Source organism: Salvelinus alpinus, chromosome 1 (genome assembly GCF_045679555.1).
Source record: "Salvelinus alpinus chromosome 1, SLU_Salpinus.1, whole genome shotgun sequence".
Taxonomy (NCBI): Eukaryota; Metazoa; Chordata; class Actinopteri; order Salmoniformes; family Salmonidae; genus Salvelinus; species Salvelinus alpinus.
The window spans coordinates 20,046,037-20,071,474 of record NC_092086.1 but is presented as its reverse complement, the minus strand read 5'-3'; the positions used below and the strand labels follow the sequence as shown (position 1 = coordinate 20,071,474).

Genomic DNA, 25,438 nt, shown 5'->3' with positions numbered 1-25,438 from the left:
TTGCAAACCACAAGAGATCTAGAGAGAAATTGCATGACATAGAGATCGAGCTCCAGAGAAAACAACTGACAGGGTTTTAAACCAAGGGAAAGGGAATGTGATAGGGTAGGAGAAAAGGAGCAGGTGTCTTCTGATTAGCGACTGATTGGTGACTGATTGGGGAATGATGATTGCCACCTGTGAGGGGAGAAGGAGAGAAAAGAAATACACACACAGGATACACACACACAGGATACCTGTATCTGTAACACAGTAATTTAAATTGATCAGAAGTCCATCATTACAGAAGCTGATAGGCTTAGATATAGAGGCCCCTCCCTCTGTTCCTCCCTGTCTGTCTCCTTATAGGTGGGTCCTGCAGCCTCTCCTCTCCTTACACTCCAACCCTGCTCATCTCTCAGCTGGACAGTAAGGGCCGTTCACACCACACTCTGACAACATGCTGGGGACACTCTGCACTCTCATCACTGCTCTAACATGTATGGAGTCTGACTTCCTGGAGGTTTTACTTCCTGTTTTATTAATAATGAGTCTGTATGTTTCTCTTTACTACATGTCGTCTTCTTATTTCCCAGGTGTCAGTGGTGTGACTGTGGTGACACAGAAGCCTCCTGTTGTGACAGTGAGGAAAGGAGAGAAGGCCACTATGGACTGTAACCTGGGGACTGTTGATAATAGAGACGGCCTCTCTGGACTGTAACCTGGGGACTGTTGATAAAAGAGACGACCACCATGGACTATAACCTGGTGACTGTTGATAAAAGAGACGGCCACTATGGACTGTAACCTGGGGACTGTTGATAGTAGAGATGGCCACTATGGACTGTAACCTGGGGACTGTTGATAATAGAGACGGCCACTCTGGACTGTAACCTGGGGACTGTTGATAATAGAGACGACCACTCTGGACTGTAACCTGGGGACTGTTGATAATAGAGACGGCCACTCTGGACTGTAACCTGGGGACTGTTGATAATAGAGACGGCCACTCTGGACTGTAACCTGGGAACTGTTGATAATAGAGACGGACACTCTGGACTGTAACCTGGGGACTGTTGATAATAGAGAAGGCCACTGGACTGTAACCTGGGGACTGTTGATAATAGAGACGGACACTCTGGACTGTAACCTGGGGACTGTTGATAATAGAGACGGACACTCTGGACTGTAACCTGGGGACTGTTGATAATAGAGAAGGCCACTGGACTGTAACCTGGGGACTGTTGATAATAGAGACGGACACTCTGGACTGTAACCTGGGGACTGTTGATAATAGAGACGGACACTCTGGACTGTAACCTGGGGACTGTTGATAATAGAGACGGCCACTCTGGACTGTAACCTGGGGACTGTTGATAATAGAGACGGACACTCTGGACTGTAACCTGGGGACTGTTGATAATAGAGACGGCCACTCTGGACTGTAACCTGGGGACTGTTGATAATAGAGACGGGCACTCTGGACTGTAACCTGGGGACTGTTGATAATAGAGACGGACACTCTGGACTGTATCCTGGGGACTGTTGATAATAGAGACGGCCACTCTGGACTGTAACCTGGGGACTGTTGATAATAGAGACGGGCACTCTGGACTGTAACCTGGGGTCTGTTGATAATAGAGACGGCCACTCTGGACTGTAACCTGGGGACTGTTGATAATAGAGATAGGCACTCTGGACTGTAACCTGGGGACTGTTGATAATAGAGACGGCCACTCTGGACTGTAACCTGGGGACTGTTGATAATAGAGACGGCCACTTTGGACTGTAACCTGGGGACTGTTGATGATAGAGAAGGCCACTCTGGACTGTAACCTGGGGACTGTTGATAATGGAGAGAGACACTCTGGACTGTAACCTGGGGACTGTTGATAATAGAGACGGCCACTCTGGACTGTAACATGGGGACTGTTGATAATAGAGACGGCCACTCTGGACTGTAACATGGGGACTGTTGATAATAGAGACGGCCACTCTGGACTGTAACCTGGGGACTGTTGATAATAGAGACGGCCACTCTGGACTGTAACCTGGAGACTGTTGATAATAGAGACGGCCACTCTGGACTGTAACCTGGGGACTGTTGATAATAGAGACGGCCACTCTGGACTGTAACCTGGGGACTGTTGATGATAGAGATGGCCACTCTGGACTGTAACCTGGGGACTGTTGACAATAGAGACGGACACTCTGGACTGTAACATGGGGACTGTTGATAATAGAGACGGCCACTATGGACTGTAACCTGGGGAGGACTGCTGATAATAGAGACGGACACTCTGGACTGTAACCTGGGGACTGTTGACAATAGAGACGACCACTCTGGACTGTAACCTGGGGACTGTTGATAATAGAGACGGCCACTCTGGACTGTAACCTGGGGACTGTTGATGATAGAGATGGCCACTCTGGACTGTAACCTGGGGACTGTTGACAATAGAGACGGACACTCTGGACTGTAACATGGGGACTGTTGATAATAGAGACGGCCACTATGGACTGTAACCTGGGGAGGACTGCTGATAATAGAGACGGACACTCTGGACTGTAACCTGGGGACTGTTGACAATAGAGACGACCACTCTGGACTGTAACCTGGGGACTGTTGATAGTAGAGACGGACACTCTGGACTGTAACCTGGGGACTGTTGACAATAGAGCCGGCCACTCTGGACTGTAACCTGGGGACTGTTGATAAGAGACGGATACACTGGACTGTAACCTGGGGCCTGTTGATGATAGAAACGGCCTCTCTGGACTGTAACCTGGGGACTGTTGATAAGAGACGGATACACTGGACTGTAACCTGGGGACTGTTGATAATAGAGACGGCCACTCTGGACTGTAACCTGGGGACTGTTGATAATAGAGAAGGCCACTGGACTGTAACCTGGGGACTGTTGATAATAGAGACGGACACTCTGGACTGTAACCTGGGGACTGTTGATAATAGAGACGACCACCATGGACTATAACCTGGGGACTGTTGATAATAGAGACGGGACTCTGGACTGTAACCTGGAGACTGTTGATAATAGAGACGGCCACTATGGACTGTAACCTGGGGACTGTTGATAATGGAGAGAGACACTCTGGACTGTAACCTGGGGACTGTTGATAATAGAGACGGCCACTCTGGACTGTAACCTGGGGACTGTTGATAATAGAGACGGCAACTCTGGACTGTAACCTGGGTACTGTTGATAATAGAGACGGACACTCTGGACTGTAACCTGGGGACTGTTGATAATAGAGAAGGCCACTGGACTGTAACCTGGGGACTGTTGATAATAGAGACGGACACTCTGGACTGTAACCTGGGGACTGTTGATAATAGAGACGGACACTCTGGACTGTAACCTGGGGACTGTTGATAATAGAGAAGGCCACTGGACTGTAACCTGGGGACTGTTGATAATAGAGACGGACACTCTGGACTGTAACCTGGGGACTGTTGATAATAGAGACGGACACTCTGGACTGTAACCTGGGGACTGTTGATAATAGAGACGGCCACTCTGGACTGTAACCTGGGGACTGTTGATAATAGAGACGGACACTCTGGACTGTAACCTGGGGACTGTTGATAATAGAGACGGCCACTCTGGACTGTAACCTGGGGACTGTTGATAATAGAGACGGGCACTCTGGACTGTAACCTGGGGACTGTTGATAATAGAGACGGACACTCTGGACTGTATCCTGGGGACTGTTGATAATAGAGACGACCACTCTGGACTGTAACCTGGGGACTGTTGATAATAGAGACGGGCACTCTGGACTGTAACCTGGGGACTGTTGATAATAGAGACGGACACTCTGGACTGTATCCTGGGGACTGTTGATAATAGAGACGGTCACTCTGGACTGTAACCTGGGGTCTGTTGATAATAGAGACGGCCACTCTGGACTGTAACCTGGGGACTGTTGATAATAGAGATAGGCACTCTGGACTGTAACCTGGGGACTGTTGATAATAGAGACGGCCACTCTGGACTGTAACCTGGGGACTGTTGATAATAGAGACGGCCACTTTGGACTGTAACCTGGGGACTGTTGATGATAGAGAAGGCCACTCTGGACTGTAACCTGGGGACTGTTGATAATGGAGAGAGACACTCTGGACTGTAACCTGGGGACTGTTGATAATAGAGACGGCCACTCTGGACTGTAACATGGGGACTGTTGATAATAGAGACGGCCACTCTGGACTGTAACATGGGGACTGTTGATAATAGAGACGGCCACTCTGGACTGTAACCTGGGGACTGTTGATAATAGAGACGGCCACTCTGGACTGTAACCTGGAGACTGTTGATAATAGAGACGGCCACTCTGGACTGTAACCTGGGGACTGTTGATAATAGAGACGGCCACTCTGGACTGTAACCTGGGGACTGTTGATGATAGAGATGGCCACTCTGGACTGTAACCTGGGGACTGTTGACAATAGAGACGGACACTCTGGACTGTAACATGGGGACTGTTGATAATAGAGACGGCCACTATGGACTGTAACCTGGGGAGGACTGCTGATAATAGAGACGGACACTCTGGACTGTAACCTGGGGACTGTTGACAATAGAGACGACCACTCTGGACTGTAACCTGGGGACTGTTGATAGTAGAGACGGACACTCTGGACTGTAACCTGGGGACTGTTGACAATAGAGCCGGCCACTCTGGACTGTAACCTGGGGACTGTTGATAAGAGACGGATACACTGGACTGTAACCTGGGGCCTGTTGATGATAGAAACGGCCTCTCTGGACTGTAACCTGGGGACTGTTGATAAGAGACGGATACACTGGACTGTAACCTGGGGACTGTTGATAATAGAGACGGCCACTCTGGACTGTAACCTGGGGACTGTTGATAATAGAGAAGGCCACTGGACTGTAACCTGGGGACTGTTGATAATAGAGACGGACACTCTGGACTGTAACCTGGGGACTGTTGATAATAGAGACGACCACCATGGACTATAACCTGGGGACTGTTGATAATAGAGACGGGACTCTGGACTGTAACCTGGAGACTGTTGATAATAGAGACGGCCACTATGGACTGTAACCTGGGGACTGTTGATAATGGAGAGAGACACTCTGGACTGTAACCTGGGGACTGTTGATAATAGAGACGGCCACTCTGGACTGTAACCTGGGGACTGTTGATAATAGAGACGGCAACTCTGGACTGTAACCTGGGTACTGTTGATAATAGAGACGGCCACTCTGGACTGTAACCTGGAGACTGTTGATAATAGAGACGGCCACTCTGGACTGTAACCTGGGGACTGTTGATAATAGAGACGGCCACTCTGGACTGTAACCTGGGGACTGTTGATGATAGAGATGGCCACTCTGGACTGTAACCTGGGGACTGTTGACAATAGAGACGGACACTCTGGACTGTAACATGGGGACTGTTGATAATAGAGACGGCCACTATGGACTGTAACCTGGGGAGGACTGTTGATAATAGAGACGGACACTCTGGACTGTAACCTGGGGACTGTTGATAATAGAGACGACCACTCTGGACTGTAACCTGGGGACTGTTGACAATAGAGACGGACACTCTGGACTGTAACATGGGGACTGTTGATAATAGAGACGGCCACTATGGACTGTAACCTGGGGAGGACTGTTGACAATAGAGACGACCACTCTGGACTGTAACCTGGGGACTGTTGATAATAGAGACGGCCACTATGGACTGTAACCTGGGGACTGTTGATAATAGAGATGGCCACTCTGGACTGTAACCTGGGGACTGTTGATAAGAGACGGATACACTGGACTGTAACCTGGGGCCTGTTGATGATAGAAACGGCCTCTCTGGACTGTAACCTGGGGACTGTTGATAAGAGACGGATACACTGGACTGTAACCTGGGGACTGTTGATAATAGAGACGGCCACTCTGGACTGTAACCTGGGGACTGTTGATAATAGAGACGGACACTCTGGACTGTAACCTCGGGACTGTTGATAATAGAGACAGACACTCTGGACTGTAACCTGTGGACTGTTGATGATAGAGAAGGCCACTATGGACTGTAACCTGGGGACTGTTGATGATAGAGAAGGCCACTCTGGACTGTAACCTGGGGACTGTTGATAATGGAGAGAGACACTCTGGACTGTAACCTGGGGACTGTTGATAATAGAGACGGCCACTCTGGACTGTAACCTGGGGACTGTTGATAATAGAGAAGGCCACTAAGGACTGTAACCTGGGGACTGTTGATAATAGAGACGGACACTCTGGACTGTAACCTGGGGACTGTTGATAATAGAGACGGACACTCTGGACTGTAACCTGGGGACTGTTGATGATAGAGACGGACACTCTGGACTGTAACCTGGGGACTGTTGATAATAGAGACGGCCACTCTGGACTGTAACCTGGGGACTGTTGATAATAGACGGCCACTCTGGACTGTAACCTGGGGACTGTTGATAATAGAGACGGCCACTCTGGACTGTAACCTGGGGACTGTTGATAATAGAGACGGCCACTCTGGACTGTAACCTGGGGACTGTTGATGATAGAGACGGACACTATGGACTGTAACCTGGGGACTGTTGATAATAGAGACGACCACTCTGGACTGTAACCTGGGGACTGTTGATAATACAGACGGCCACTCTGGACTGTAACCTGGGGACTGTTGATAATAGAGACGGCCACTCTGGACTGTAACCTGGGGACTGTTGATAATAGAGACGGACACTCTGGACTGTAACCTGGAGACTGTTGATAATATTGCTGGTTGGTATTAACAGGTTCCAGGAAGAGTCCCTCAGTACATGTTAAGGTGGTACCACACTGGTTGGAGCTCTGTAGAATATGGTTCTGGTTTCTCCTCTCATAAATTCACATCTAATCATCAGTCTAAATCAGATTAGAGTTTGATTATTAACAATGTGGAGGAGAAAGACTCAGCAGTGTATTACTGTCAGACATGGGACATCTCTGTTGAAGAGGCTGTATCACAGTGATGTACACCATGACAAAAACCTCCTCACCAAATACACTCACTTCTGCTTCGTGGTAGAGGGTTGAACTCTAAGAAACAGCAGTTGGTCAGTGATTAATTATTATAACAATATATACATGACACAATGGGAGACCTGGGAATGGAAGAACCATTCATTCCTACATGTCAAAAAGATTATAAGAAGACATTGTCTGAAAGGAAACTGATGTTGTCTCTCTTGTTGTGATCAGCATCATCATCAAATCATCATCATCATCATCAGGTCAAAACGGCATCATATGGATATTGCTTTAACTGATGGATTCAAAAGGACCAGACACCAACAGCAGAATATGATGCTATTCTATATACTGTTACTTCATAGAGAGAAACTCTAGAAAAACCTGAGATGTTTGTAGAGAGAGTGAAGCTCTGTCTGAATGGGATGTTTCAGTTCCTGTCCTCTCAGTAGAGAGAGTGAAGCTCTGTCTGAATGGGATGTTTCAGTTCCTGTCCTCTCAGTAGAGAGAGTGAAGCTCTGTCTGAATGGGATGTTTCAGTTCCTGTCCTCTCAGTAGAGAGAGTGAAGCTCTGTCTGAATGGGATGTTTCAGTTCCTGTCCTCTCAGTAGAGAGAGTGAAGCTCTGTCTGAATGGGATGTTTCAGTTCCTGTCCTCTCAGTAGAGAGAGTGAAGCTCTGTCTGAATGGGATGGTTCAGTTCCTGTCCTCTCAGTAGAGAGAGTGAAGCTCTGTCTGAATGGGATGTTTCAGTTCCTGTCCTCTCAGTAGTGAGAGTGAAGCTCTGTCTGAATGGGATGTTTCAGTTCCTGTCCTCTCAGTAGAGAGAGTGAAGCTCTGTCTGAATGGGATGTTTTAGTTCCTGTCCTCTCAGTAGAGAGAGTGAAGCTTTGTCTAAATGGGATGTTTCAGTTCCTGTCCTCTCAGTAGTGAGAGTGAAGCTCTGTCTGAATGGGATGTTTCAGTTCCTGTCCTCTCAGTAGAGAGAGTGAAGCTCTGTCTGAATGGGATGTTTCAGTTCCTGTCCTCTCAGTAGTGAGAGTGAAGCTCTGTCTGAATGGGATGTTTCAGTTCCAGTCCTCTCAGTAGAGAGAGTGAGGAGGTTTTTGTACGGCTGTGTATACAAACTGAATCACTGTGGTATTCGGACCAGGAACCAAGCTCATAGTTACTGGTGAGTTTCCTTCTAATGTTTTAATCTACAGAATATGTTTTGTTTCTACTATAGTGTTGGTCAGATATATATATATTTTTTAAATATTTGTTTAATAAAATGTCATTTTAATTCACTGATTTAATATTTTGCACCTGCTTTAATCCTGTCTCGTATGTTTGTAAATTACTTATGAAACAGTTTGATGACAGTGTTAATGTCTCTGGTTGGTCTGCTCTGTTCATGTTTATCATGCAGATATTGTATTTCTGTTGTCTGTATAACTCAATGTAAAGGAGATACTTAATCTCAAAGTGTTTAATCCTGCTCAATTTCTTAGACAAATGCATACTTTTTTTTTTATCCCACTTGCTTGTGAATTATTTGTATTTTATTTTAACAATGTGCACATTTCATTCAGCTTTTAGCATTTTAGTCTTTCAGAACTGTGATGTAATATTATAAATAATGTTTCTAGACATGTCTCTGTCTCTCTGCTCCATGGAAAATAACATTTTAACACAGTATCATGACTTCTATCAATGTCATTGTGAACATAATGAACAACAGTTCTCTATTTAGCGGCTGCATCAGTTTCCTCTTAATGCAGGGTGTATTGGTAATGATACCAACATCTACTGAAATATAAACTGTTATCCATTGTGTTTTCTTCTCATCCCATCCGTTGACTACTTTCTACAGATGGAGATCTGGCTACACCTGCTGTGACCCTGTTCCCTCCGTCCACTGAAGACCTCAAGTCCAGCAGAGCAACACTGGTGTGTCTGACTAGTAACCTGTCTCAGAGGTCCAAGGGGTTGGCAGATGTCAGCTGGATGTCTAACAGTGAATCAGTGACAGAAGATGTTTCTACCAGCCCTGCTGAGCAGCAACCAGACAAAACCTTCACGATCAGCAGCTATCTGACCATTCAGACTGCAGACTGGGACAAGGACCTGGTGTTCACTTGTAAAGTGTCGTTGGGGTCAACATTCTCTGAGAAAGAGATCAGAAAGACTAGTTGTAGTCTGTAAATCAATAGTTTCAGACAATCAATACAACTGGTAGTTTGTTATAGCTTCACAGCGAGTGAAGCTGTTATTTTGTTAGAACGTTTAAGTGATGATTTGATCCTTGCTTTGCTGTTAAATATATAAGTTAAAATCCTAACAACATGGATGATATTGGGCTGAAGTCTGAATGCAGCAGTGAATATTATGACAATAACCAATGTAATGTCAAATAGTTGTTGAGGGTTGTTTCTCATGACAAGTTACTATTGATGCATTCACTGTACTGGCATCATGTTCTCTAAAACATGACATCTGAAACACTGTCATGATGACTATACCTCTCTACTGTTGTGAAATGAGTTGAATTACTAATGATTAATAGAGGAATAGTTAGAGCTTTGTTGTATTGTGGATATTAAATAAAGCACATTCTAAAGAACAAGTGTTTGTATTTGAGCATGTTGATGAACATCAGTGTTAGCAGCACTTAATGAGGGTGAATCTGGATAATGACTGTTTAAATTGAACCAAGACAGAAGAGTCCAGAATCCTTACCTGGTTTATTATCATAAGAAGGATTGTGACCAACCAGAGATGACCTAACAGTTGACTGTAGCCTTACATTGAAGAGCCTGTGGTTAATATGATGGAAATGTAGGCAGAATTTTTCACAGCACTGATTGAGGGGGAATCTGGAAACTAATGAACCAAGTTAGAGGAGGATGGAGGGATGTGGAGTTGAACCAGGGACCCTTGGAGACACGGAGGATGGAGAGAAAGTTACAGAAGTGGTCTAGGGCACTGTGGTCTAGGGCACTGCATCGCAGTGCTAGCTGCGCCACCAGAGTCTCTGGGTTCACGCCCAGGCTGGGCTGGGTTCGCGCCCAGGCTCTGTCGCAGCCGGCCGCAACCGGGAGATCCGTGGGGCGACGCACAATTGGCATAGCGTCGTCCGGGTTAGGGAGGGTTTGGCCGGTAGGGAGGGTTTGGCCGGTAGGGATATCCTTGTCTCAGTATGTAAAAAAAATGTAATAAAAATGTATGCACTCTACTGTAAGTCGCTCTGGATAAGAGCGACTGCTCTTGGCCGGTAGGGATATCCTTGTCTCAGTATGTAAAAATGTAATAAAATGTATGCACTCTACTGTAAGTCGCTCTGGATAAGAGCGTCTGCTAAATGACTAAAATGTAAAATGTAAATGTAAGTTAGGCTGAGAGAAAGAGAAGCATCCAGGTATTTCAGACTAAAACACCGGCCTCCATTTTAACCAAGGATGCAAGAATGACAGGTCAATGTTTAGAGAGTTTGAAGCTGCCATTATTACATGGTTTAAACATTTCTCTAGTATTAACATTAGATGTTGGAGTCAGTATCATTTAAGCATTAATAACAACTGTATAGGTCTGGTCTTCACTTATTCTCCCACTGACATCAATCCATGACTAAGTGAACAACAGGAACAGCTGTCTGTAGACCACTGGTTTCAGTCCCACCCAAAGACCAGCTGATAGTTTCATGTCTACTATCTCTAGTTATCAGAGTCATTCACCAGGGACGTGTTCTAGTTCTGACACTGAGTTACAGGCAGTGATGTGTTGTTCCCCTTCTCCCCCAGAACACACCTGCTTCCCCTCCCCTCCTCCTCTCCTTATTTATAGCTTCATGTAAATTAAGAGGTTATTTTTTTGCTCTGAGGGGGGACTGAGTTACTCATTGTTCTAGACCTGTTCTGAGGGACTGAGTAACTCATCGTTCTAGACCTGCTCTGAGGAGGGACTGAGTAACTCATCGTTCTAGACCTGCTCTGAGGGGGACTGAGTTGCTCATTGTTCTAGACCTGCTCTGAGCCTATGCCCTCCAAGGCCCACCCATGGCAGCACCCCTGCCCAATCATGTGAAATCCACAGATTAGGGCCTAATTTATTTATTTCAATTGGCTGATTTCCTTATATGAACTGTAACTCAGTAAAATCTTTGAAATTGTTGCATGTTGTGTATATATTTTTGTTCAATATAATATTATTATTAGAACTGTGGAAGTCTGTGAACCCCCAGATATGTCAATCAACAATAAAAGTCACTGGTGATTGGTTACCTGCAGAGGCCCCTCCCTCTGGTCCTCCCTGTCTGTCTCCTTATAGGTGGGTCCTGCAGCCTCTCCTCTCCTCACACTCCAACCCTGCTCATCTCTCAGCTGGACAGTAAGGGTCGTTCACACCACACACTGACAACATGCTGGGGACACTCTGCACTCTCATCACTGCTCTAACATGTAAGGAATTTACTGTTTGTTCATTCTGAATCTCAAAACAATGCCAATGAAGTTTTACATTCATGTATGATTAATTGTCTTAATAAATTGTGTGTTTAATTCCCACAGATGTCAGTTGCCAGAAAGCAGTGATACAGACACCTTCAGTACTGACTGTCAGTACAAAGGGGACTGCTACCTTTTACTGTGACATCACCAAAGATGAAAACAATGTTGTAAACTGGTATAAACAGGTTCCAGGAGGAGCTCCTCAGTATGTGTTAAGGTTTTACCATAGTTGGAGTAGCTCTACCTCTTCCTCTCCTGACAAATATGGATCTGGTTTCTCCTCTGATCGTTTCACATCTAAAGCCACGTCTAATAAGGTTTATCAGTTTATAATCAGTAATGTGGAGGAGACAGACTCAGCAGTGTATTACTGTCAGACTCGGAATGACTCTCCCTTTGCGCTCGTATCACAGTGATATACACCATGACAAAAACCTCCTCACCAAACACACTCACTTCTGCTTTCAGATGTTCTGAATATAGACACTAACTGAATGTCAAGTCATCCTGAACCAGTGTGTCTGCAGTAGGAGAACATTCCATGCTTGTGTTTTACACAAAACCCTTCACACATTTACTAGAATGTTGTCATTAACAATTACACCTAGTTGTCACAAAGCATGAATGATAAAGTGATATTCCAGAAGGTTCAGTCCTAACAGAAGACTCCATGTATCAGATAACCTCCATGATAGTCAGTCCCCTGGTTTACAGTAGAGACATATTACATCAACAGTCATTTAGTGATGTACTGTTAGTTCAGAACCCCACTATCAGGTCCAGATAATATTATTATTATGTTATTATTATACATATTATGACATGCTGATTTCAGTAAACTTATTATATAATGGAGGAGGGTAGAGGATATGTGGTGATTAATATAAACATCATGGATTATATAATGGAGGAGGGTAGAGGATATGTAGTGATTAATATAAACATCATGGATTATATAATGGAGGAGGGTAGAGGATATGTAGTGATTAATATAAACATCATGGATTATATAATGGAGGAGGGTAGAGGATATGTAGTGATTAATATAAACATCATGGATTATATAATGGAGGAGGGTAGAGGATATGTGGTGATTAATATAAACATCATGGATTATATAATGGAGGAGGGTAGAGGATATGTAGTGATTAATATAAACATCATGGATTATATAATGGAGGAGGGTAGAGGATATGTAGTGATTAATATAAACATCATGGATTATATAATGGAGGAGGGTAGAGGATATGTAGTGATTAATATAAACATCATGGATTATATAATGGAGGAGGATAGAGGATATGTAGTGATTAATATAAACATCATGGATTATATAATGGAGGAGGGTAGAGGATATGTAGTGATTAATATAAACATCATGGATTATATAATGGAGGAGAGTAGAGGATATGTAGTGATTAATATAAACATCATGGATTATATAATGGAGGAGAGTAGAGGATATGTAGTGATTAATATAAACATCATGGATTATATAATGGAGGAGGGTAGAGGATATGTGGTGATTAATATAAACATCATGGATTATATAATGGAGGAGGGTAGAGGATATGTAGTGATTAATATAAACATCATGGATTATATAATGGAGGAGGATAGAGGATATGTAGTGATTAATATAAACATCATGGATTATATAATGGAGGAGGGTAGAGGATATGTAGTGATTAATATAAACATCATGGATTATATAATGGAGGAGGATAGAGGATATGTAGTGATTAATATAAACATCATGGATTATATAATGGAGGAGGGTAGAGGATATGTGATTAATATAAACATCATGGATTATATAATGGAGGAGGGTAGAGGATATGTGGTGATTAATATAAACATCATGGATTATATAATGGAGGGTAGAGGATATGTAGTGATTAATATAAACATCATGGATTATATAATGGAGGGTAGAGGATATGTAGTGATTAATATAAACATCATGGATTATATAATGGAGGAGGGTAGAGGATATGTAGTGATTAATATAAACATCATGGATTATATAATGGAGGAGGGTAGAGGGTATGTAGTGATTAATATAAACATCATGGATTATATAATGGAGGAGGGTAGAGGATATGTGGGGATTAATATAAACATCATGGATTATATAATGGAGGAGGGTAGAGGATATGTGGTGATTAATATAAACATCATGGATTATATAATGGAGGAGGGTAGAGGATATGTAGTGATTAATATAAACATCATGGATTATATAATGGAGGAGGGTAGAGGGTATGTGGTGATTAATATAAACATCATGGATTATATAATGGAGGAGGGTAGAGGATATGTAGTGATTAATATAAACATCATGGATTATATAATGGAGGAGGGTAGAGGGTATGTGGTGATTAATATAAACATCATGGATTATATAATGGAGGAGGGTAGAGGATATGTAGTGATTAATATAAACATAATGGATTATATAATGGAGGAGGGTAGAGGGTATGTGGTGATTAATATAAACATCATGGATTATATAATGGAGGAGGGTAGAGGATATGTAGTGATTAATATAAACATCATGGATTATATAATGGAGGAGGGTAGAGGATATGTAGTGATTAATATAAACATCATGGATTATATAATGGAGGAGGGTAGAGGATATGTAGTGATTAATATAAACATCATGGATTATATAATGGAGGAGGGTAGAGGATATGTGTGATTAATATAAACATCATGGATTATATAATGGAGGAGGGTAGAGGATATGTGGGGATTAATATAAACATCATGGATTATATAATGGAGGAGGGTAGAGGATATGTAGTGATTAATATAAACATCATGGATTATATAATGGAGGAGGGTAGAGGATATGTAGTGATTAATATAAACATCATGGATTATATAATGGAGGAGGGTAGAGGATATGTAGTGATTAATATAAACATCATGGATTATATAATGGAGGAGGGTAGAGGATATGTGGGGATTAATATAAACATCATGGATTATATAATGGAGGAGGGTAGAGGATATGTAGTGATTAATATAAACATCATGGATTATATAATGGAGGAGGGTAGAGGATATGTAGTGATTAATATAAACATCATGGATTATATAATGGAGGAGGGTAGAGGATATGTAGTGATTAATATAAACATCATGGATTATATAATGGAGGAGGGTAGAGGATATGTAGTGATTAATATAAACATCATGGATTATATAATGGAGGGTAGAGGATATGTGATTAATATAAACATCATGGATTATATAATGGAGGAGGGTAGAGGATATGTGGGGATTAATATAAACATCATGGATTATATAATGGAGGAGGGTAGAGGATATGTAGTGATTAATATAAACATCATGGATTATATAATGGAGGAGGGTAGAGGATATGTGGGGATTAATATAAACATCATGGATTATATAATGGAGGAGGGTAGAGGATATGTGGGGATTAATATAAACATCATGGATTATATAATGGAGGAGGGTAGAGGATATGTAGTGATTAATATAAACATCATGGATTATATAATGGAGGAGAGTAGAGGATATGTGGGGATTAATATAAACATCATGGATTATATAATGGAGGAGGGTAGAGGATATGTAGTGATTAATATAAACATCATGGATTATATAATGGAGGAGGGTAGAGGATATGTAGTGATTAATATAAACATCATGGATTATATAATGGAGGAGGGTAGAGGATATGTAGTGATTAATATAAACATCATGGATTATATAATGGAGGAGGGTAGAGGATATGTGGGGATTAATATAAACATCATGGATTATATAATGGAGGGTAGAGGATATGTGGGGATTAATATAAACATCATGGATTATATAATGGAGGAGGGTAGAGGATATGTAGTGATTAATATAAACATCATGGATTATATAATGGAGGAGGGTAGAGGATATGTAGTGATTAATATAAACATCATGGATTATATAATGGAGGAGGGTAGAGGGTATGTAGTGATTAATATAAACATCATGGATTATATAATGGAGGAGGGTAGAGGATATGTGGTGATTAATATAAACATCATGGATTATATAATGGAGGAGGGTAGAGGATATGTAGTGATTAATATAAACATCATGGATTATATAATGGAGGGTAGAGGATATGTAGTGATTAATATAAACATCATGGATTATATAATGGAGGAGGGTAGAGGATATGTAGTGATTAATATGAACATCATGGATTATATAATGGAGGGTAGAGGATATGTAGTGATTAATATAAACATCATGGATTATATAATGGAGGAGGGTAGAGGATATGTGGTGATTAATATAAACATCATGGATTATATAATGGAGGAGGGTAGAGGATATGTGGGGATTAATATAAACATCATGGATTATATAATGGAGGAGGGTAGAGGATATGTGGTGATTAATATAAACATCATGGATTATATAATGGAGGAGGGTAGAGGATATGTAGTGATTAATATAAACATCATGGATTATATAATGGAGGAGGGTAGAGGATATGTAGTGATTAATATAAACATCATGGATTATATAATGGAGGAGGGTAGAGGATATGTAGTGATTAATATAAACATCATGGATTATATAATGGAGGAGGGTAGAGGATATGTGGGGATTAATATAAACATCATGGATTATATAATGGAGGAGGGTAGAGGATATGTAGTGATTAATATAAACATCATGGATTATATAATGGAGGAGGGTAGAGGATATGTGGTGATTAATATAAACATCATGGATTATATAATGGAGGAGGGTAGAGGATATGTGGTGATTAATATAAACATCATGGATTATATAATGGAGGAGGGTAGAGGATATGTGGGGATTAATATAAACATCATGGATTATATAATGGAGGAGGGTAGAGGATATGTAGTGATTAATATAAACATCATGGATTATATAATGGAGGAGGGTAGAGGATATGTAGTGATTAATATAAACATCATGGATTATATAATGGAGGAGGGTAGAGGATATGTAGTGATTAATATAAACATCATGGATTATATAATGGAGGAGGGTAGAGGATATGTAGTGATTAATATAAACATCATGGATTATATAATGGAGGAGGGTAGAGGATATGTGGTGATTAATATAAACATCATGGATTATATAATGGAGGGTAGAGGATATGTGGTGATTAATATAAACATCATGGATTATATAATGGAGGAGGGTAGAGGATATGTAGTGATTAATATAAACATCATGGATTATATAATGGAGGAGGGTAGAGGATATGTAGTGATTAATATAAACATCATGGATTATATAATGGAGGGTAGAGGATATGTAGTGATTAATATAAACATCATGGATTATATAATGGAGGGTAGAGGATATGTAGTGATTAATATAAACATCATGGATTATATAATGGAGGAGGGTAGAGGATATGTAGTGATTAATATAAACATCATGGATTATATAATGGAGGAGGGTAGAGGATATGTGGTGATTAATATAAACATCATGGATTATATAATGGAGGGTAGAGGATATGTAGTGATTAATATAAACATCATGGATTATATAATGGAGGAGGGTAGAGGATATGTGGTGATTAATATAAACATCATGGATTATATAATGGAGGAGGGTAGAGGATATGTGATGATTAATATAAACATCATGGATTATATAATGGAGGAGGGTAGAGGATATGTGATTAATATAAACATCATGGATTATATAATGGAGGAGGGTAGAGGATATGTGGGGATTAATATAAACATCATGGATTATATAATGGAGGAGGGTAGAGGATATGTGGTGATTAATATAAACATCATGGATTATATAATGGAGGAGGGTAGAGGATATGTGATGATTAATATAAACATCATGGATTATATAATGGAGGAGGGTAGAGGATATGTGGTGATTAATATAAACATCATGGATTATATAATGGAGGAGGGTAGAGGGTATGTGATTAATATAAACATCATGGATTATATAATGGAGGAGGGTAGAGGATATGTGATTAATATAAACATCATGGATTATATAATGGAGGAGGGTAGAGTATATGTAGTGATTAATATAAACATCATGGATTATATAATGGAGGAGGGTAGAGGATATGTAGTGATTAATATAAACATCATGGATTATATAATGGAGGAGGGTAGAGGATATGTAGTGATTAATATAAACATCATGGATTATATAATGGAGGAGGGTAGAGGATATGTAGTGATTAATATAAACATCATGGATTATATAATGGAGGAGGGTAGAGGATATGTAGTGATTAATATAAACATCATGGATTATATAATGGAGGAGGGTAGAGGATATGTAGTGATTAATATAAACATCATGGATTATATAATGGAGGAGGGTAGAGGATATGTGGTGATTAATATAAACATCATGGATTATATAATGGAGGAGGGTAGAGGATATGTGGTGATTAATATAAACATCATGGATTATATAATGGAGGAGGGTAGAGGATATGTGATTAATATAAACATCATGGATTATATAATGGAGTAGGGTAGAGGATATGTAGTGATTAATATAAACATCATGGATTATATAATGGAGGAGGGTAGAGGATATGTGATTAATATAAACATCATGGATTATATAATGGAGTAGGGTAGAGGATATGTAGTGATTAATATAAACATCATGGATTATATAATGGAGGAGGGTAGAGGATATGTGGTGATTAATATAAACATCATGGATTATATAATGGAGGAGGGTAGAGGATATGTGGTGATTAATATAAACATCATGGATTATATAATGGAGGGTAGAGGATATGTGGTGATTAATATAAACATCATGGATTATATAATGGAGGGTAGAGGATATGTGATTAATATAAACATCATGGATTATATAATGGAGGAGGGTAGAGGATATGTAGTGATTAATATAAACATCATGGATTATATAATGGAGGAGGGTAGAGGATATGTAGTGATTAATATAAACATCATGGATTATATAATGGAGGGTAGAGGATATGTAGTGATTAATATAAACATCATGGATTATATAATGGAGGGTAGAGGATATGTAGTGATTAATATAAACATCATGGATTATATAATGGAGGAGGGTAGAGGATATGTGGGGATTAATATAAACATCATGGATTATATAATGGAGGAGGGTAGAGGATATGTAGTGATTAATATAAACATCATGGATTATATAATGGAGGAGGGTAGAGGATATGTGATTAATATAAACATCATGGATTATATAATGGAGGAGGGTAGAGGATATGTAGTGATTAATATAAACATCATGGATTATATAATGGAGGAGGGTAGAGGATATGTAGTGATTAATATAAACATCATGGATTATATAATGGAGGAGGGTAGAGGATATGTGATTAATATAAACATCATGGATTATATAATGGAGGAGGGTAGAGGATATGTGATTAATATAAACATCATGGATTATATAATGGAGGAGGGTAGAGGATATGTGGGGATTAATATAAACATCATGGATTATATAATGGAGGAGGGTAGAGGATATGTGGTGATTAATATAAACATCATGGATTATATAATGGAGGAGGGTAGAGGATATGTGGGGATTAATATAAACATCATGGATTATATAATGGAGGAGGGTAGAGGATATGTGGGGATTAATATAAACATCATGGATTATATAATGGAGGAGGGTAGAGGATATGTAGTGATTAATATAAACATCATGGATTATATAATGGAGGAGGGTAGAGGATATGTAGTGATTAATATAAACATCATGGATTATATAATGGAGGAGGGTAGAGGATATGTGGGGATTAATATAAACATCATGGATTATATAATGGAGGAGGGTAGAGGATATGTAGTGATTAATATAAACATCATGGATTATATAATGGAGGAGGGTAGAGGATATGTAGTGATTAATATAAACATCATGGATTATATAATGGAGGAGGGTAGAGGATATGTGGTGATTAATATAAACATCATGGATTATATAATGGAGGAGGGTAGAGGATATGTGGGGATTAATATAAACATCATGGATTATATAATGGAGGAGGGTAGAGAATATGTGGGGATTAATATAAACATCATGGATTATATAATGGAGGAGGGTAGAGGATATGTGGTGATTAATATAAACATCATGGATTATATAATGGAGGAGGGTAGAGGATATGTGGTGATTAATATAAACATCATGGATTATATAATGGAGGAGGGTAGAGGATATGTAGTGATTAATATAAACATCATGGATTATATAATGGAGGAGGGTAGAGGATATGTGGTGATTAATATAAACATCATGGATTATATAATGGAGGAGGGTAGAGGATATGTGGTGATTAATATAAACATCATGGATTATATAATGGAGGAGAGTAGAGGATATGTGGTGATTAATATAAACATCATGGATTATATAATGGAGGAGGGTAGAGGATATGTAGTGATTAATATAAACATCATGGATTATATAATGGAGGAGGGTAGAGGATATATGGTGATTAATATAAACATCATGGATTATATATTGGAGCTGTGATGAGGGTAGAAGATGGTGGAGGGTCAAAAGCAGAACAAATATATTTGAGTTAGTTTATCATACAGCCCATTTGCTTAAATAGTTGGGACACATTTAAAGTGACTTGTAGGCCAGTAAAGATCAATAATTATAATAGTTATATTAGAACTGTGGAAGTCTGTTAACCCCCAGACATGTCAATCAACTATGAGAGTAGTTAGTGATTGTAGAGGCCCCTCCCTCTGGTCCTACGTGGTTTGCTGATAGGCTGAGATATAGATGCCCCTCCCTCTGGTCCTCCCTGTCTGTCTCCTTATAGGTGGGTCCTGCAGCCTCTCCTCTCCTCACACTCCAACCCTGCTCATCTCTCAGCTGGACAGTAAGGGCCGTTCACACCACACACTGACAACATGCTGGGGACACTCTGCACTCTCATCACTGCTCTAACATGTAAGGAGTCTGACTTCCTGGAAGTTTTATTTCCTGTTTTATTAATAATGAATCTGTATGTTTCTCTTTACTACATGTCATCTTCTTATTTCCCAGGTGTCATTGGTGTGACTGTGGTGACACAGAAGCCTCCTGTTGTAACGGTGAGGAAAGGAGAGACGGCCTCTCTGGACTGTAACCTGGGGACTGTTCAGAATAGTGTTGCTTGTTGGTATAAACAGGTTCCAGGAGGAGTTCCACAGTTTGTTTTATATTTCTACCACGCTTATAGTGCTCCTACCTATGGCTCTGGTTTCTCCTCTCCTAAATTTACATCTGATCATCAGTCTAAATCAGATTATCGTTTGATTATTAATACTGTGGAGGAGACAGACTCAGCAGTGTATTACTGTCAGACATATGACAGCTCTGTTAAAGAGCACGTATCACAGTGATATACACCATGACAAAAACCTCCTCACCAAACACACTCACTTCTGCTTTCAGATGTTCTGAATATAGACACTAACTGACTGTCAAGTCATCCTGAACCAGTGTGTCTGCAGTAGGAGAACATTCCATGCTTGTGTTTTACACAAAACCCTTCACACATTTACTAGAATGTTGTCATTAACAATTACACCTAGTTGTCACAAAGCATGAATGATAAAGTGATATTCCAGAAGGTTCAATCCTAACAGAAGACTCCATGTATCAGACAACCTCCATGATAGTCAGTCCCCTGGTTTACAGTAGAGACATATTACATCAACAGTCATTTAGTGATCTATTGTTAGTTCAGAACCCCACTATCAGGTCCAGATAATATTATTATGATGTTATTATTATACATATTATGACATGCTGATTTTAAGGAAACTTACCAACATAACTCACATGAAACAAAATACTGCTATTTTCAGAACAACCAAAATGATCCCATATGGATTTTGTTAGTCCAATATAAAATATTGATATTTTTGATAGTTGAACAGATACAGTAATTTAAACTAATCAGAAGTCCTTCTTCTCAAAGCTGATAGGCTGAGATATAGAGGCCCCTCCCTCTGTTCTTCCCTGTCTGTCTCCTTATAGGTGGGTCCTGCAGCCTCTCCTCTCCTCACACTCCAACCCTGCTCATCTCTCGGCTGGACAGTAAGGGCCGTTCACACCACACACTGACAACATGCTGGGGACACTCTGCACTCTCATCACTGCTCTAACATGTAAGGAGTCTGACTTCCTGGAGGTTTTACTTCCTGGTTTATTGATAATGAGTCTGTATGTTTCTCTTTACTACATGTCATCTTCTTATTTCCCAGGTGTCAGTGGTGTGACTGTGGTGACACAGAAGCCTCCTTTTGTGACAGTGAGGAAAGGAGACACGGCCACTCTGGACTGTAACCTGGGGACTGTTGATAATAGAGACGGGACTCTGGACTGTAACCTGGGGACTGTTGATAATAGAGACGGACACTCTGGACTGTAACCTGGGGACTGTTGATAATAGAGACGGCCACTCTGGACTGTAACCTGGGGACTGTTGATAATAGAGACGGCCACTATGGACTGTAACCTGGGGACTGTTGATAATAGAGACGGCCACTATGGACTGTAACCTGGGGACTGTTGATAATAGAGACGGCCACTATGGACTATAACCTGGGGACTGTTGATAATAGAGACGGCCACTATGGACTGTAACCATGGGGACTGTTGATAATAGAGACGGCCACTATGGACTATAACCTGGGGTCTGTTGATAATAGAGACGGACACTCTGGACTGTAACCTGGAGACTGTTGATAATAGAGACGACCACTATAGACTGTAACCTGGGGACTGTTGATAATAGAGAAGGCCACTATAGACTGTAACCTGGGGACTGTTGATAATAGAGAAGGCCACTATGGACTGTAACCTGGGGACTGTTGATAATAGAGACGGCCACTCTGGACTGTAACCTGGGGACTGTTGATAATAGAGATGGCCACTCTGGACTGTAACCTGGGGACTGTTGATAATAGAGACGGACACTCTGGACTGTAACCTGGAGACTGTTGATAATAGAGACGGACACTCTGGACTGTAACCTGGGGACTGTTGATAATAGTGCTCATTTGTATAAACAGGTTCCAGGAGGAGTTCCTCAGTATGTTTTACAGTGGTACTACTATAGTTGGAGCTCTGTAAAATATGGCTCTGGTTTCTCCTCTCCTAAATTCACTTCTAATCATCAGTCTATATCAGATTATAGTTTGACTATTAATAATTTGGAGGAGGAAGACTCAGCAGTGTATTACTGTAAAACGAATGACTACTCTGTTGACCAGTGGGCATCACAGTGATATACACTATGACAAAAACCTCCTCACCAAATACACTCACTTCTGCTTCGTGGTAGAGGGGTGAACTCTAAGAAGCAGCAGTTGATCAGTGATTATTATAACAATATATACATGACACAATGGGATATCTGGAAATGGAAGAACCATCCATCCATGCATGTCAAAAAGATTATAAGACGACTGTGAAAAGAGATTTAGCCATTCTTGATGTAATCATCATCAAGTGAAGACTGTATCATACGGATAGTGCTTCAATTCATGGATTGACAAGAGCAGAGTATGATCCTATGCTATATACTGTTACTTCATAGAGAGAAACTCTAGAAAAGCCAGATGTTTGTAGAGAGAGTGAAGCTCTGTCTGAATGGATGTTTCAGTTCCTGTCCTCTCAGTAGAGAGAGTGAAGCTCTGTCTGAATGGGATGTTTCAGTTCCTGTCCTCTCAGTAGAGAGAGTGAAGCTCTGTCTGAATGGGATGTTTCAGTTCCTGTCCTCTGAGTAGAGAGAGTGAAGCTCTGTCTAAATGGGATGTTTCAGTTCCTGTCCTCTCAGTAGAGAGAGTGAAGCTCTGTCTGAATGGGATGTTTCAGTTCCTGTCCTCTCAGTAGTGAGAGTGAAGCTCTGTCTGAATGGGATGTTTCAGTTCCAGTCCTCTCAGTAGAGAGAGTGAAGCTCTGTCTAAATGGGATGTTTCAGTTCCTGTCCTCTCAGTAGAGAGAGTGAAGCTCTGTCTGAATGGGATGTTTCAGTTCCTGTCCTCTCAGTAGAGAGAGTGAAGCTCTGTCTGAATGGGATGTTTCAGTTACTGTCCTCTCACTGTGAGAGTGAAGCTCTGTCTGAATGGGATGTTTCAGTTCCTGTCCTCTCAGTAGTGAGAGTGAAGCTCTGTCTGAATGGGATGTTTCAGTTCCAGTCCTCTCAGTAGAGAGAGTGAAGCTCCGTCTGAATGGGATGTTTCAGTTCCTGTCCTCTCAGTAGAGAGAGTGAGGAGGTTTTTGTACGGCTGTGTATACAAACTGAATCACTGTGGTATTCGGACCAGGAACCAAGCTCATTGTTACTGGTGAGTACCCTTCTAATGTTTTAATCTACAGAATAGGTTTTGTTTCTACTATAATGTTGGTCAGATATATATATATATTTTTAAATGTTTGTTTAATAAAATGTCATTTAAATTCACTGATTTAATATTTTGCACCTGCTTTAATCCTGTCTCGTATGTTGTTTGTGAATGACTTGACATTTTGATGACTGTGTTAATGTCTCTGGTTGGTCTGCTCTGTTCATGTTTTATCATGAATATCTTGTGTTTCTGTTGTCTGTATAACTCAATGTAAAGGAGATATTTCATCTCAAAGGGTTTAATCATGAATATCTTGTGTTTATGTTGTCTATATAACTCAATGTAAAGGAGATCTTTCATCTCAAAGTCTTTAATCATTAATATCTTGTGTTTCTGTTGTCTGTATAACTCAATGTAAAGGAGATCTTTCATCTCCAGAAATTTTATCCAGCTCAATTTCTTAGACAAATATATATATATATTTTTTAATCCCATTTCCTTGTGAATTATTTGTATTTTATATTTAAAATGTCCACATTTCGTTCAGCTTTTAGCATTTTAGTCTTCCAGAACTGTGATATAATATTATAAATAATGTTTCCAGAAATTGCTCTGTCTCTCATTTTAACACCTTAACAGAGTATGATTCCTTCTATCAGTATCATTGTAAACATCATGAAGAGCAGTTCTCTATTTAATTGCTCTTAATGCAGGGTGTATTGGTAATGATACCCACATGTACTGAAATATAAACTGTTATCCATTGTGTTTTCTTCTCATCCCATCCGTTGACTACTTTCTACAGATGGAGATCTGGCTACACCTGCTGTGACCCTGTTCCCTCCATCCACTGAAGACCTCAAGTCCAGCAGAGCAACACTGGTGTGTCTGACTAGTAACCTGTCTCAGAAGTCCAAGGGGTTGGCAGATGTCAGCTGGATGTCTAACGGTGAATCAGTGACAGAAGATGTTTCTACCAGCCCTGCTGAGCAGCAACCAGACAAAACCTTCAAGATCAGCAGCTATCTGACCATTCAGACTGCAGACTGGGACAAGGACCTGGTGTTCACATGTAAAGTGTCGTTGGGGTCAACATTCTCTGAGAAAGAGATCAGAAAGACTAGTTGTAGTCTGTAAAACAATAGTTTCAGACAATCAATACAACTGGTAGTTTGTTAGAGCTTCACAATGAGTGCAGCTGTTATTTCGTTAGAACGTTTAAGTGATGTTTTGATCCTTGCTTTGCTGTTAAATATAGAAGTTAAAATCCTAACAACATGGATGATATTGGGCTGAAGTCTGAATGCAGCAGTGAATATTATGACAATAACCAATGTGATGTCAAATAGTTGTTGAGGGTTGTTTCTCATGACAAGTTACTATTGATGCATTCACTGTACCAGCATCATGTTCTCTAAAACATAACATCTGAAACACTGTCATGATGACTATACCTCTCTACTGTTGTGAAATGAGTTGAATTACTAATGATTAATAGAGGAATAGTTAGAGCTTTGCTGTATTGTGGATATTAAATAAAGATCATTCTAAAGAACAAGTGTTTGTAT

The 25,438-nt window shown here is 40.5% G+C and overlaps 1 protein-coding gene and 1 pseudogene across 2 annotated transcripts; both read left to right on the top strand.

The window, feature by feature from the left end:
- The first annotated feature begins 424 nt into the window (after positions 1-424).
- On the top strand, positions 425-9,611 carry LOC139571207 (immunoglobulin lambda-1 light chain-like; annotated as a pseudogene).
- Positions 9,612-11,350: 1,739 nt separating this feature from the next.
- Positions 11,351-25,428, top strand: LOC139571185 (immunoglobulin lambda-1 light chain-like). Of its 2 annotated transcripts, XM_071393815.1 has the most exons (5): positions 20,427-20,481; positions 20,578-20,702; positions 22,593-22,798; positions 23,839-23,870; positions 24,676-25,428. In XM_071393815.1, exons 1-5 carry the CDS (start codon positions 20,442-20,444, stop codon positions 25,005-25,007), a joined length of 735 nt encoding a protein of 244 aa, XP_071249916.1. In that variant the 5' UTR covers positions 20,427-20,441; the 3' UTR covers positions 25,008-25,428. The 2 variants fall into 2 exon arrangements, with proteins under 2 accessions (XP_071249906.1, XP_071249916.1); XM_071393805.1 differs by lacking the exons at positions 20,427-20,481; positions 20,578-20,702; positions 22,593-22,798 and adding exons at positions 11,351-11,442; positions 11,551-11,898 and having other exon boundaries at positions 23,841-23,870.
- The last annotated feature ends 10 nt before the right edge of the window (positions 25,429-25,438 follow it).

Coding starts and splice junctions, on each gene's coding strand:
- LOC139571185 (XM_071393805.1), top strand. CDS start 11,403: ATGCTGGGGACACTCTGCACTCTCATCACTGCTCTAACAT. Junction 11,443..11,550: donor TCTCATCACTGCTCTAACAT/GTAAGGAATTTA, acceptor TAATTCCCACAG/ATGTCAGTTGCCAGAAAGCA. Junction 11,899..23,840: donor CTCTCCCTTTGCGCTCGTAT/CACAGTGATATA, acceptor TCACTGTGGTAT/TCGGACCAGGAACCAAGCTC.